Source organism: Thamnophis elegans, chromosome Z, assembly GCF_009769535.1.
Source record: "Thamnophis elegans isolate rThaEle1 chromosome Z, rThaEle1.pri, whole genome shotgun sequence".
NCBI classification, from domain to species: Eukaryota; Metazoa; Chordata; class Lepidosauria; order Squamata; family Colubridae; genus Thamnophis; species Thamnophis elegans.
Window position 1 is genome coordinate 70,950,267 of NC_045558.1, and position 13,768 is coordinate 70,964,034.

General features: G+C 38.2%; 1 protein-coding gene across 1 annotated transcript in view; it reads right to left on the reverse strand.

Moving 5' to 3' along the window:
* VPS41 (VPS41 subunit of HOPS complex) overlaps nucleotides 1–13,768 on the reverse strand; it is a 250,144-nt gene that overhangs the window by 104,314 nt on the left and 132,062 nt on the right. Inside the window, 3 exon segments of the mRNA XM_032234989.1 lie at nucleotides 2,894–2,960; nucleotides 3,977–4,123; nucleotides 4,846–4,965. Of these exon segments, the coding sequence (XP_032090880.1) occupies nucleotides 2,894–2,960; nucleotides 3,977–4,123; nucleotides 4,846–4,965 (334 nt within the window).

Sequence of the window (13,768 nt, forward strand, 5' to 3'; positions counted from 1 at the left end):
CTGGTTCATCTCATTCCTCAAGGTTGGTCCCAATCAGTGCTGATAGAGAACAAGAGGTTCAGTTCATGGCTCCTTCTTTGTAGTGTGCCACAGGACTTAATGATTTTTCCATTCCTTTTTAATATCTACATGAAACTACTGGGTGAGATCATCCATATCAAAAAATATTGTGATGATAGCCAATTATATATCCATCTCAGGTGAAGTGAGTAAAGCTGTGGGCATTCTTTCACCATGCTTAGAGGCTATGGGGGCCTAGATGGGCACAACATACTCCAGGTGAATCCTGATAAAGTAGAGTGGCTATTGGTGGACCCCTCTGAATCCAAGAGTATATCATCTTTGGTCTTGGATGAAGTTGCACTATCCCCAATAGACCATAGTGCATAATTTGGAAGTCCTCCTGGACTCAAGGGTTAAAGCAGCTGGCAGCCAGACATGGAAGTTGGAGGGATGTCTTTGTCCCACTTTCTGTTGTATGCTAGTTATGCTCTTTCTGAATAGGGAGCCTCTCCAGTTAGTTACTCATGCCCCAGTCATCTCCCACTTGAACCTATTGCAATAAGATCTACATGGAGATATGTTCTATATTGAAAAGTATCTAGAAGCTTCAATAGATACAAAATGAGGTCATGCCAGAAATTAAATCTCATTTAATACCTTTTGCTCTGCTAGTTTGTTTCTGGGTCCAATTCAAGGTGTAGGGCCAGGCTACCTACAGAACCATCTTCATCCCATTACATCTGCCTTCCTCATCCAATCGGGCATGTTGCAGACCACGTTAATTGAAGAATTCCGACTGGCAGGGTCCAGGAATAGAGGTCTCTCTGCCATTGTTATTGCCCTGTGGAATATTCTATACTCTGAGATGAGGAAGGTCCTCCCCACTTTCTTAGCCTTCTGAAAAGGAGTGAAAACATGGCTCTGCAGCCTTGCAGGGGGAGCCCAGAGAAGCACATTATTGAAAGCTCTCCATTTGCCTTTCAATTAATTTTTAACAGTGTTTTACTCATATTGCCTATATTTTAATGTATACCACCCAAGGTCCCTCTGTGATGGGGATGGGCAATTTAAAAATGTGATAAATAAATATATTTTACAACTTATTATAGATAACCACAAAATCCTTAGTTTTCATTAGATTGCTCCATGCAATTAAATAAAAACCACAATTTTCAGTAACTACTTGAAAATAAATGCTTAAGCTATCATACATTTAAACTATTATACCTGCTTCACTCACTTCGCCTGCCCCTTTCAGGTGGTTCCAGGCAGCATTTATTGCAATAACAGTGTTTTTGGATGGCAGCACGGCGATCTTGGCCACCAGGAACTGCCTGAGAAGGGGCAGGTGAAATGGGAGCTGTAGAGATCACAGTAACAGCATTTTCAGATGGCAGCATGGCGATCTCAGCCACCTGGAAATGCCCGAAGGGCAGGTAAAGCAGGCACTGCATGAGAGATGTAAGGCAAGGTGGCTTGCTGCTGGCCTTCCCCTTCTCCAAACAACCCAGGTGGTTGGCTTCTGCTCCTGGCCCAGGAGATGGATCCGATCAGGAGGAATGCATGCCCTGCTTTTGCAATTGGAGAGGAAAAAGAGTGTTTCAGGTGGTGGGCAGTTCCAGGCTGCAGGGATCGCAGTGCAGACTGGAAGTGCCCGCTGCCTGAAATGCTCTTATTCCTCACTGATTGCAAAAACAGGACATGCATTCCTCCTGGACAGATTCATCTCCCAGGCCAGGAGCAGAAGCCGACCACTCTCTGCCTGGATTGTCTGGAGAAGCAGGAGGCCAAGCGGCGCGCCACCTTGTCTTACACCTCTTGTGCAGTGCCTGCTTCATCTGCCCTTTCTCCAGATGACCCATGCAGCTACATTTGGAGTATAAGACACACCCAGATTTTCATTCCCTTTTTTGGGGGGAGGAGGGGAAGATACGTCTTATACTCTGAAAAATACAGTACATAAAGTGTCAGCCCTGGAGGCCATCTTTTTCTTTGAATCTTCAGGGCTGCCACACTTTGTAGATGGGCATGCTGTGTGAAATGGGACAGGGTTGGATGAGGAGTGGGGAAATGTATAGCCATAACAACATTCTTTTCCTGGGAGCAAAGGGCATTCAGCCTTCACCTGGAGAGGCATGACTGTTAGGATGGTGACCTGATTGGACCATGTGATGGACATGTGGGTGCAGGGGAAGGGACTTTGACTTTCCTTTGGATGGGGAAAACCCAGGAGACTTTCAGATTCACGTTTTCCCAGATGTGCCAATATGACATCTCTAATAAAATGGAACTTTGAGGAAATGCCTGCCTCAGAGCCTTACTTCTGTTGGTGGTGTTACTTGGAACCCTGACATACCCAAAGATTGCACATACCCAAAGATTGCACATACCCAAAGATTTCTCTATGCATAACAATGAAATACCCACGTATCATATGGCAATATAATTTATGATTTAGCCTCATGTACTATTAAGAAAGCATACATCTTCATCCATATTTTGTACATTGGTTAAGTAAACTGGGTCTTGCATCTATAAGTATGGACTACCAATTTCTAACAACTTCCTATTTACAGAATCATGCAAAAATCAACCAAATGTTGATCAATTGGTGACAAAAGAAATTTATTGACCAGCTTTCCATTTGAGCCTGATACCACAGACTATGAGAGAATAAGTGGCCAATGTATTCATAGTTTCCTGTTTTCCAGCCAGGTGTCTTAATTACTAGATCAAATTAGTTCTCCTCTGAAATACTTTGAATGTACCAAATAGTTAGTATTGCAAATAAAGACCTTTTTAAAAAGTATGAAATTTTGTGATTTTGAATGTTTAATTATAAAAACTATTATTTAGTGTAAGTTAACTCACAAAAATGTTACATCCGTACCTATTTCCACGTAACGGCTAGGTAGATCCCGCATTTCACTTGCATGCCGTTCTTTCACTGAACATATCTATTAAGAAAATCATATTAATTATAATTACTTATTTTAGAAAATAGTGTGAGATCATACTGATGTATTGGCAAAGGTGCCTAACTACAGAACTGTTAAGATTATAATTTCAGTAAATATTACAATTTAAGAGACCAATCCTAGAAGAAGCAGATTAGCAATTCTGTCAGACTGTAGTGGTAAAACTGACAAAAAATCCTTTGCCATTTTGAAATCTACCAAATTTATGCTGTTTGTAGTTCTGTAGAAATATTTTTGCCCCAGATGCATCAAAGAAAGATTTTTGTCTATGGAAAGTGATAGAACTATGATTCTTTACTTATTTTTATTTTTGCCACAAAATAATTATTTCCATGTTTTTAGCAATGTTTTAAACTCATATGAATATATGTTTTGGTTGGTCAAGAAAAGAAGCATTTCAATATACGTAACATCATACAACTTCCAAACATTTCTTAGGATTCAGTCTTCAGTCCTAAGTGCCATTGTATTCAATGGTATTAACTTACACAAAGGAAAGATTAAAGTTCTGTCCTTTTTGGTCCTTTGGTTATAAATGAAGGACTATTGTTTGGTAGAAAACTGTTGTGTCTGCCTCTCCAAGAAAGTATGCTTTCAATATCCCAGGTTTCATTACTCACTAAAGTTAAGACTGAAAATAGTTAATAAAACATTCAGCTTATGTTTTTCCTTTCCAAACTAAGCAGTTAATGAAATTCAAAACTCTTAGCAGCTCTCAAAGCACACTGCTGGAAGAGAAAAGAGAAAGATCATCCTAGTCTTGCCTACTCACACACTTAGAGAATCTGTCTGACCCCTGAGCATTTATCATCATTCCTTCTTATGAAGGTCAGCCCAATGATATTTCTATGGCAGCAGGAGTTCTCTGCATAGTAATCAAATCAAATTTCCTTCTCCCCCCCCCCACTCACCCCTATCACTTTCGCTTTCCAGAAATAATCCTCTGTTTGTCTGTGATAGCAGCAAGCATTTATTACAAAGACAGGTAATTGTACCTTTACTGAATTTCCCCAGCCAATAATCAGTGTTAAATTATCTTTCCAGCAAAGGCTACAGGGATACATATCAGGACGAAGGCTTATATCGTCTCGTGGCACATTGGTGATTCTTTGCTTAGCAATCATGTCAAATATCTTCACGCCCTGGAAGTTTAATACACAGTAAGAGAATTATGTGTGACATTTTACACAAAAAACATAGAAGTATTGCAGGCTGTATCAAGGTGGCAGTACTATCCCATTGGAGGCACAAAAAATATTTTGGTTAACAATTGGAAGAATTTGGCAGAAAACATAATGTGAATTCTACAACAAGCTCTTTAAAATATTTAACTAAACAAGGGAAGAAGCAGTTATGTAATTTTGCTTTGCTGTCCCAGTTTACAATTACTGAAAAATTATGAGGGAGTGTGACAGTACTAAGTTTCCCAGAAAACTGAGTGGGGGTACATTTTTTTCCCTGAACTTTGATGTGAGGATTTATTCTACAGATTAATGTTTTCCTACTAGCAAAAAGTGAAAATTACATTAAAACCATGGCAGAGGGTAAGAGAAATATTTAAGACTTCATATGACAGTAAATCAACAGTTCATAAAGCAATCTACAATCTATGGTTTTTGGCTGAAGAATCCTAAATAAGAGTTTATTCTATAATCCTATGCAAATTAAATTTCTAAACATTTCCTGAATGACAATTATAACACTGTGTCTTAACAAGTTACAGGCTTATCTCTTCTGCCTTCAGTTTTTAAAATATAAATAAGTAATATTTCTCTCATGCACATGCTCACACATGTGAAGCCACTTTAAGATGAATTACGGTAATGACAACAGAGAAGTACACTATCAACCCAGCAGAACTCACCATATTGTTGGCCCATGCAATCAGATTTCCTCTCCATTTCACGCTTCTTATAGGTCCCTCTCCTTCATGTAAAACAGAATGCTTCCATCTATTCATCCAATTCTTTTCAAATAACAATAACTGGGTAGAAGAGTAATTTTTAAGTTTTTAAATTAGATTAATATATATATATATATATCTGTGTGTGTGTGTGTGTGTGTTTGTGTGTTGCATTTGTGCTGATAAATAAATAAAGGGAGAAATGCAACACAAATGTAACAAAGGCAACAGTAAAAATAAAAACATGACTTTCTGTCTGGATGGTTTCTTGTGATGAGCCGATAGAGAAAGGAAGCACTATGCTTCCTCCCATATTTGGGCATACCAGGGGTTGTGACACAACACATACATACATACATACATACATACATACATACATACACACATCTTGAAATAGATCTATACTAGTTTCTCTTTATTTATCAGCACAAATGCAATATATATTGCATATCATATCTATCTATCTATCTATCTATCTATCTATCTATCTAGTTTGTGTGTGTGTGTGTGTGTGTGCGTGCGCACGCGCGCATGCCACTATAATAATGAAAAGTACAGGACACAATGTCTTCAGTTGATAAATGACCACAAGAAATACAATATAGGCAAACAAATACAAGCAAAACTAAAAGTGAAAGATTTTAGTGCATTACATAAAATCTAAGATAGGCAAAAAATGTAATCCAGAATTTTTCCTTTTGAATGATTTGACAAAGCTAAATCACCCAGTATAATTTAAATGTCTTTCTTTCAAAATATTAACCTTTATAAAGTGAACAAGATCAAATTTTAATTACAATCCTGGAAATTACTACAGCAAATATGTAGTAACATGAAGATTTGCAAAGAATCATATTTTGTCCTCATGTTTTGTTACTTCCTTTTTATGTGTAACCATGGGAAAACTGGAGTCGTTCTCTTCACTTTTCATCTAAATACATATCCTTGCTATTTCTACATTTCATAAAATATATTATTAGCTCCAGCTTACATTATTTGAGCTGGTGACTCCTAAGGAAGTGGGCAGAGCTTTCTGTGCTGTCAGTTTAGTCACCTGGATCCTGGCCCCTACTCAGCTGTAAAAGCAGCTGGGGAGGTGAACCACAATTGGTTCACAGCAGTCCATACAGCAGAATTGGCTCCTTTGACAAGGAAGTGCACCCAGCCTTGAAACAGGAAGTGATGTGCCTCGCCTCAAGAAGTTATCCTTGAACCCGGTAATTTTTGATAATTAGTTAATTATCAGTCATGAAACTCCCATTCCTTGTGAAGCTTGTTGAGAAGATGGTCAATCAGCAGGTGAGAAGAATCCTGGAGGAAATGTATTATCTAGACATGGGTTTCAGGCTGAGATTTCTTATTGAGACAGCTTTTATCATATTAATGACCTCTGCCAGAGCTGGGATGATGACTGTACCTTACTCTTCTTGGTCTCTTGGCAAATTTGATATAGTCAAATACAGTATACTTCTGAGCTAACTCTGTCTTACAGTGGTTCTCTTTCTTTCTTTGGTGCCAGTTCCAGTCAGTTAGTGGCAAAAAGAGATTGTTCACTATGTCCCTTACTTAGGGGATGTTGTAATCACTCTTCCCTCCTTTTCAACATCTTTATGAAATGGCTTCATCTGCTGGTTTGGTATAATTAATATGCCGATGATATCCAAGTATATCTTTTGATCCTGGATTGGCCAAGTGAGCCTGTCAGATTCAGTCCCAGAACTTAGAGGCTATGTGGGTTTGAATGGGGAAGCATTGTCTCCAACTCAGTCGTACCAGAACCAAGTGTTTGTGCATGTTTAACAGATGTGGTATATTCCAACATTGATCCTTTAAGCAGTCATTCATATTCTAATTACCCCCACAGTTTGTCTAAGGCAACACATAACAGATTCACATGGAACTACTCTTGAAGACCACCTGGAAGTTTCAGCAGGCCCAGAATACAGCTGCACAGACAGTGATGAGCATGCTTTGGTTTTACCATATTACATCTCTGCTTTGTGAGCTGCACTGGGTATCTTTTTGCTTCTAGGTGTGATTCAGAGCACTGACTGCCATCTATACCACCCTACATGGCTTTGGCTTTGGTTACTTAAGGGACCACATGTCTCTTATAACCATGTGTTCAAGCAGTTCTGGCAGGATTGGTGGGATCTGCATTCCACTGATCAAATAACACCATTTATTGGGACCCAGAAAGTGGGTCCCAATTAATGACTCTTTGTAACAGTGCCTGCCTTCTGGAATGAGGTCTCCTCCTTGAAATTAAAATGTTCCCACTCTAATTAAAGTTCAAATGACTTTAAAATCCTGAGTCTTTGCCCAGGTCTTTGGGGAGGATTGTTATCTATTGTAAACTACTTAGAGTCAAGAAGCATACAAATATAACAACAACAACAACAACAACAACTCTGGCCATTGAAACTACATGGCTATGCATGAAGCATGTAACAGTGATACCCATTGTCATCGGGGCACTTGGCACCATGTCCAAGAATTTTATAAGATACATCAACAAATTGCAGCTTCCTGCAATAACATCAGTGGAACTGCAAAAAAACTGTGCTACTCAGAACATCTTATATTTTAAGAGGGTATCTGGTTTATAACTAGGATGCTGGCAGCAAACCGTATCAACCATTAGCACCAGTCACTGGTATTTGTAATGCATTTTTGAATGTTCAGTTGGCTGAGTTTCATATTTAATGAATAAAGTATATAATATGCAGTTTGGAATTTACGGTGAACTGTGGAAAAAGAAATCGAGTTCTATTAATTGGAGCCCTTGGAGCAATAACTAAAAGGCTACCTTGCTATTTGGAAATTCTAAATTTATCAGACTTGAACATTGTGACTCTACAAAAAACCACCCTACTTGGAACAGCTTATATCCTCCGACGTTACCTTAACAGTTCCTACGTCCTTGGTTAGGACTTGAGCTGTAGCACTACCAACCAGTCCCGAAGACTGTGAATCTCGACAAAGATGATGATGATGATGATAATAATAACAATTATTATTATTATTATTATTATTATTATTATTATTATTATTATTATTATACAATTGTATCACAGCGGCCAGTTGTTTCGCCGGATTTGGCATTGGTTACTAGTCGGGCCCCACCCAGGGGCCTAGGACGTCGTAACGTATTTTCGCAATATGCGTGCAGATCCAAGCAGTGCGGCTTTTTGCATTTGACTGATGGTGATTTTGTCAATTTTTAACTGTTTTAAATGTAATTCCAGTGCTTTTGGAATAGCACCCAGTGTGCCAATTACCACTGGAATTACCACTGCTGGTTTGTGCCATAGTCGTTGAATTTCGATTTTTAAGTCCTGGTATCTTGCGATTTTTTCATGTTCCTTCTCGGCGACCCTGCTATCACCTGGTATTGCGATGTCTATGATTGTGACCCTATTTTTCTCAACCAGTTTGATGTCTGGTGTATTATGCGCCAGTATTTTGTCCGTTTGTATACGGAAATCCCACAAGATCTTGTCCATCTGATTTTCTGTGACTCTTTCAGGCTGATGTTCCCACCAGTTTGTTGCTGTTTTAATATTATAATTTTTGCACAAATTCCAATGGATCATTTGTGCTACTGAATTGTGCCGCAATTTATAATCAGTCTGCGCAATTTTTTTACAGCAGCTGAGTATGTGATCAACAGTTTCGTCAGCTTCTTTGCAAAGTCTGCATTTGGCATCATCAGAGGATTTTTCGATTTTGGCCTTAATGGCATTTGTGCGGATAGCTTGTTCTTGCGCAGCCAGGATTAGTGACTCTGTTTCTTTCTTTAATGTACCTGTTTTTAACCATAACCAAGTTTGTTCCCTGTCCACTTTATCTTTTATTTTTTCCAGAAATTGACCATGCAGTGCTTTGTTCTGCCAACTCTCCATTCTTGATTTTATCACATCTTTTCTGTATTCTTGTTTTGTCTGTTGGGCCTTCAGTAGATTTTTGTTCTTTACTTCGATTAATAGATGTTCTTGACTTTCTTTTAAATAATCAGCCAGTGCATGTTTTTCTTCTTCAACTGTTTGCTTCACTTGTAATAATCCTCTGCCACCTGATTTTCGTGGCAGGTATAGTCTATCAGTATCACCACGTGGATGTAAACTGTAGTGCATTGTCATTAGTTTCCTGGTTTTTCGGTCCAAAAGGTCCAAATCAGCTTGTGTCCAGTTAACTATGCCAGCTGTGTATCTTATAACTGGTATTGCCCAGGTATTTATGGCCTTGATTGTATTTCCACCATTCAATTTAGATTTCAAAATTTTCCTAACTCTGTTGGTGTACTCTCGTCTGACAATAGTTTTTACTTCTCCATGCTTGATGTTATCCAACTGCAGAATGCCTAAGTATTTGTAGGCTTCATTTTCTTTGCATTTAATTAGTTGGCCATTGGGCATTTCAATTCCCTCAGATGCAGTGATTTTGCCCCTTTTTATGGATACAGTGGCGCCTTTTTCCATGCCAAACTGCATTGAAATATCGGTGCTGAATACTCGGACTGTATTTGTCAATGATTGGATTTCTATTTCTGACTTTCCATAGAGTTTCAAATCATCCATATATAGTAAATGCGAAATTTTTTCAGCTTTTTTGGCTGTTTGGTAGCCTAATTTCATTTTTTTTAAGATTACTGATAGTGGGATCATTGCGATGATGAAGAGAAGAGGTGAAAGTGAATCACCCTGGAAAATTCCTCGCTTGATATTAACCATTCCGTAGCTCTCATTCCCTACTGCCAACTCAGTTCTCCATTGTTTCATTGCCTTTTCAGTAAAGGATGTAATATTTTTGCTAATGCCAGTTGTTTCTAAGCATTTTATGATCCAACTATGTGGCAGTGAGTCAAATGCCTTTTTGTAATCAATCCAGACCATATTCAAGTTCGTTTTTCTGTTCTTACAATTTTCTAATATCATTTTATCAATTAGAAGCTGATCTTTTGTGCCCCTGCTCCTTCTTTTGTTGCCTTTTTGCTCTACTGGCAAGATGTTGTTTGTTTCCAAATAATCCATCATGTTATCTGCAATAATGCCTGTGAGTAATTTGAAGGTTGTTGGCAAGCATGTTATTGGTCTATAGTTTTCAGGTGTTGTTCCTTTAGTTGCATCTTTCTGAATCAAGTATGTTTTTCCAGTTGTCAACCATTCATCAATTTGGCCCTTTTGTAAAATTTCATTCAGTTGCCTGGCCAATATTGCATGTAAACTGGTCAGATATTTGAGCCAGAAACCATGTAATTGGTCCTTTCCAGGTGATGTCCAATTCTTTACCTTTTTAACTCGATTTTTGACCATCTCAGTTGTTATTTCTAATACTTGCATTTGCTTGTTGCCAATGCTTTTCTCAAAGTCATGTATCCACTTTGCTTCCTTGTTGTAGTCATTATTATTATTATTATTATTATTATTATTATTATTATTATTATTATTCCGCCATTGCCGGTCCCAAGCCCGGATGAGAAAGGAGGAGGGTTGGGGTCAAGTTGGCAACTGGCCCCATAAAAAACCCCGCCAACCCATACAATATGGTGAAAGAAACGAATAAAAATTTTAAACCGCATTGGTCATCGCGTGGGTTAACAAAGGCCGCGGCGGATGTTAGGGTCCCTGGACATCCATCGACAAATGGGCTACAAGTGGACCAGCCAACAAAATGACAAAAATATAGTGATGAAAACCGTGCCATAATGGCCTGTTACTACAACTCAGAGCCAGAAAAAAGAGGTTATTTAAAGCAAATGTATGAATTATGGAAACAACAATATCCAGATTCAAATGTTAGTGAACAACGACTAGCAGATCAAAGGCGATTTATTATACAGAATAAAGTGTTTAGTGAAGTTGAACTTGAGGAAATTCAGGCAAATTGCAAAATCAAAAAAAAAAAACATCACAAGCGGAAATAACTGATATTCAAGACACAACTAAAGACATTATAGTAGAACTCCCAGAAGAAGCTCTCAGGGAGGAAATAACACCACCACCACTAGAACCAGTTATCACTGAACCAACTGATGAACTAACTCAAAAACAAAAAGAATTGAAGGATAAGATCATGGAGCATTTTCTGCTTAATGAGGAAAGGCAACATTTACCATCACTAAAAACTGTGCCTAAGAAAATTTTGGCCCCTATCATGAAAATGGTTAATGCAGTGTTTTCAACAATTGAATCGGGATCTATCTTGGAAACGAACCAGTTAATGTTCAGCGCAGCTGTAATAGTCACTAATGAACTAGGCATTAAAATCAAAGTACCTAGTCACACAACAGAAAAAGCATCAAAGCCAAAGTGGAAAATCCGATTAGAACAAAAAGTCAAAAAATTAAGAGCAGATGCTAGTAACTTAAAGAACATGCATGAGCAACGGCTTAAAAACAACAAAACCATAGATTGGCTAATCAGAAGATATAGATTGGATACAAGAAACATCAATGAAGCTGTAGAGATTGTAAAACAGCAGATAACAGCAACAGCTAGAAAAATTGAAAGATATGAGGCACGAATCATCCAATATAAACAAAATCAGCAATTTCGATCAGACCAACGGCATTTTTATCAAAGTCTTAATGTGAATGGTGACACCAAAAGTGAAAAACCAGAAAAGCAGGCCACAGTTGAATTCTGGAAAGAATTGTGGGAAAATGCAAAGGACTACAATAAGGAAGCAAAGTGGATACATGACTTTGAGAAAAGCATTGGCAACAAACAAATGCAAGTATTAGAAATAACAACTGAGATGGTCAAAAATTGAGTAAAAAAGGTAAAGAATTGGACATCACCTGGAAAGGACCAATTACATGGTTTCTGGCTCAAATATCTGACCAGTTTACATGCAATATTGGCCAGGCAACTGAATGAAATTTTATAAAAGGGCCAAATTGATGAATGGTTGACAACTGGAAAAACATACTTGATTCAGAAAGATGCAACTAAAGGAACAACATCTGAAAACTACAGACCAGTAACATGTTTGCCAACAACTTTCAAATTACTTACAGGCATTATTGCAGATAACATGATGGATTATTTGGAAAGAAACAACATCTTGCCAGCAGAGTCAAAAGGCAACAAAAGAAGGAGCAGAGGCACAAAAGATCAGCTCCTAATTGATAAAATGATATTAGAAAATTGTAAGAACAGAAAAATGAACTTGAATATGGTCTGTATTGATTACAAAAAGGCGTTTGACTCACTGCCACATAGTTGGATCATAAAATGCTTAGAAACAACTGGCATTAGCAAAAATATTACATCCTTTACTGAAAAGGCGATGAAACAATGGAGAACTGAGTTGGCAGTAGGGAATGAGATCTACGGAATGGTTAATATCAAGCGAGGAATTTTCCAGGGTGATTCACTTTCACCTCTTCTCTTCATCATCGCAATGATCCCACTATCAGTAATCTTAAAAAAAATGAAATTAGGTTATCAAACAGCCAAAGAAGCTGAAAAAATTTCGCATTTACTATATATGGATGATTTGAAACTCTATGGAAAGTCAGAAATACAAATCCAATCATTGACAAACACAGTCCGAGTATTCAGCACCGATATTTCAATGCAGTTTGGCATGGAAAAATGCGCCACTGTATCCATAAAAAGAGGCAAAATCACTGCATGTGAGGGAATTGAAATGCCCAATGGCCAACTAATTAAATGCAATGAAAATGAAGCCTACAAATACTTAGGCATTCTGCAGTTGGATAATATCAAGCATGGAGAAGTAAAAACTATTGTCAGGCGAGAGTACACCAACAGAGTTAGGAAAATTTTGAAATCTAAATTGAATGGTGGAAATACAATCAAGGCCATAAATACCTGGGCAATACCAGTTATAAGATACACAGCTGGTATAGTTAACTGGACACAAGCAATAGCAATAGCAGTAGACTTATATACCGCTTCATAGGCCTTTCAGGCCTCTCTAAGCGGTTTACAGAGAGTCAGCATATTGCCCCCAACAGTCTGGGTCCTCATTTTACCCACCTCGGAAGGATGGAAGGCTGAGTCAACCCTGAGCCGGTGAGATTTGAACCGCTGACCTGCTGATCTAGCAGTAGCCTGCAGTGCTGCATTTTAACCACTGCGCCACCTTGGCTCTTACAAGCTGATTTGGACCTTTTGGACCGAAAAACCAGGAAACTAATGACAATGCACTACAGTTTACATCCACGTGGTGATACTGATAGACTGTACCTGCCCCGAAAATCAGGTGGCAGAGGATTATTACAAGTGAAGCAAACAGTTGAAGAAGAAAAACATGCACTGGCTGATTATTTAAAAGAAAGTCAAGAACATCTATTAATCCAAGTAAAGAACAAAAATCTACTGAAGGCCCAACAGACGAAACAAGAATACAGAAAACATGTGATAAAAATCAAGAATGGAGAGTTGGCAGAACAAAGCACTGCATGGCCAATTTCTGGAAAAAATAAAAGATAAAGTGGACAGTGAACAAACTTGGTTATGGTTAACAACAGGTACATTAAAGAAAGAAACAGAGTCACTAATCCTGGCTGCGCAAGAACAAGCTATCCGCACAAATGCCATTAAGGCCAAAATCGAAAAATCCTCTGATGATGCTAAATGCAGACTTTGCAAAGAAGCTGGTGAAACTGTTGATCACATACTCAGCTGCTGTAAAAAAAATGTGCAGACTGATTATAAATTGCGGCACAATTCAGTAACACAAATGATCCATTGGAATTTGTGCAAAAATTACAATATTAAAACAGCAACAAACTGGTGGGAACATCAGCCTGAAAAAGTCACCGAAAATCAGATGGTCAAGATCTTGTGGGATTTCCGTATACAAACGGACAAAATACTGGCGCATAATACACCAGACATCACACTGGTTG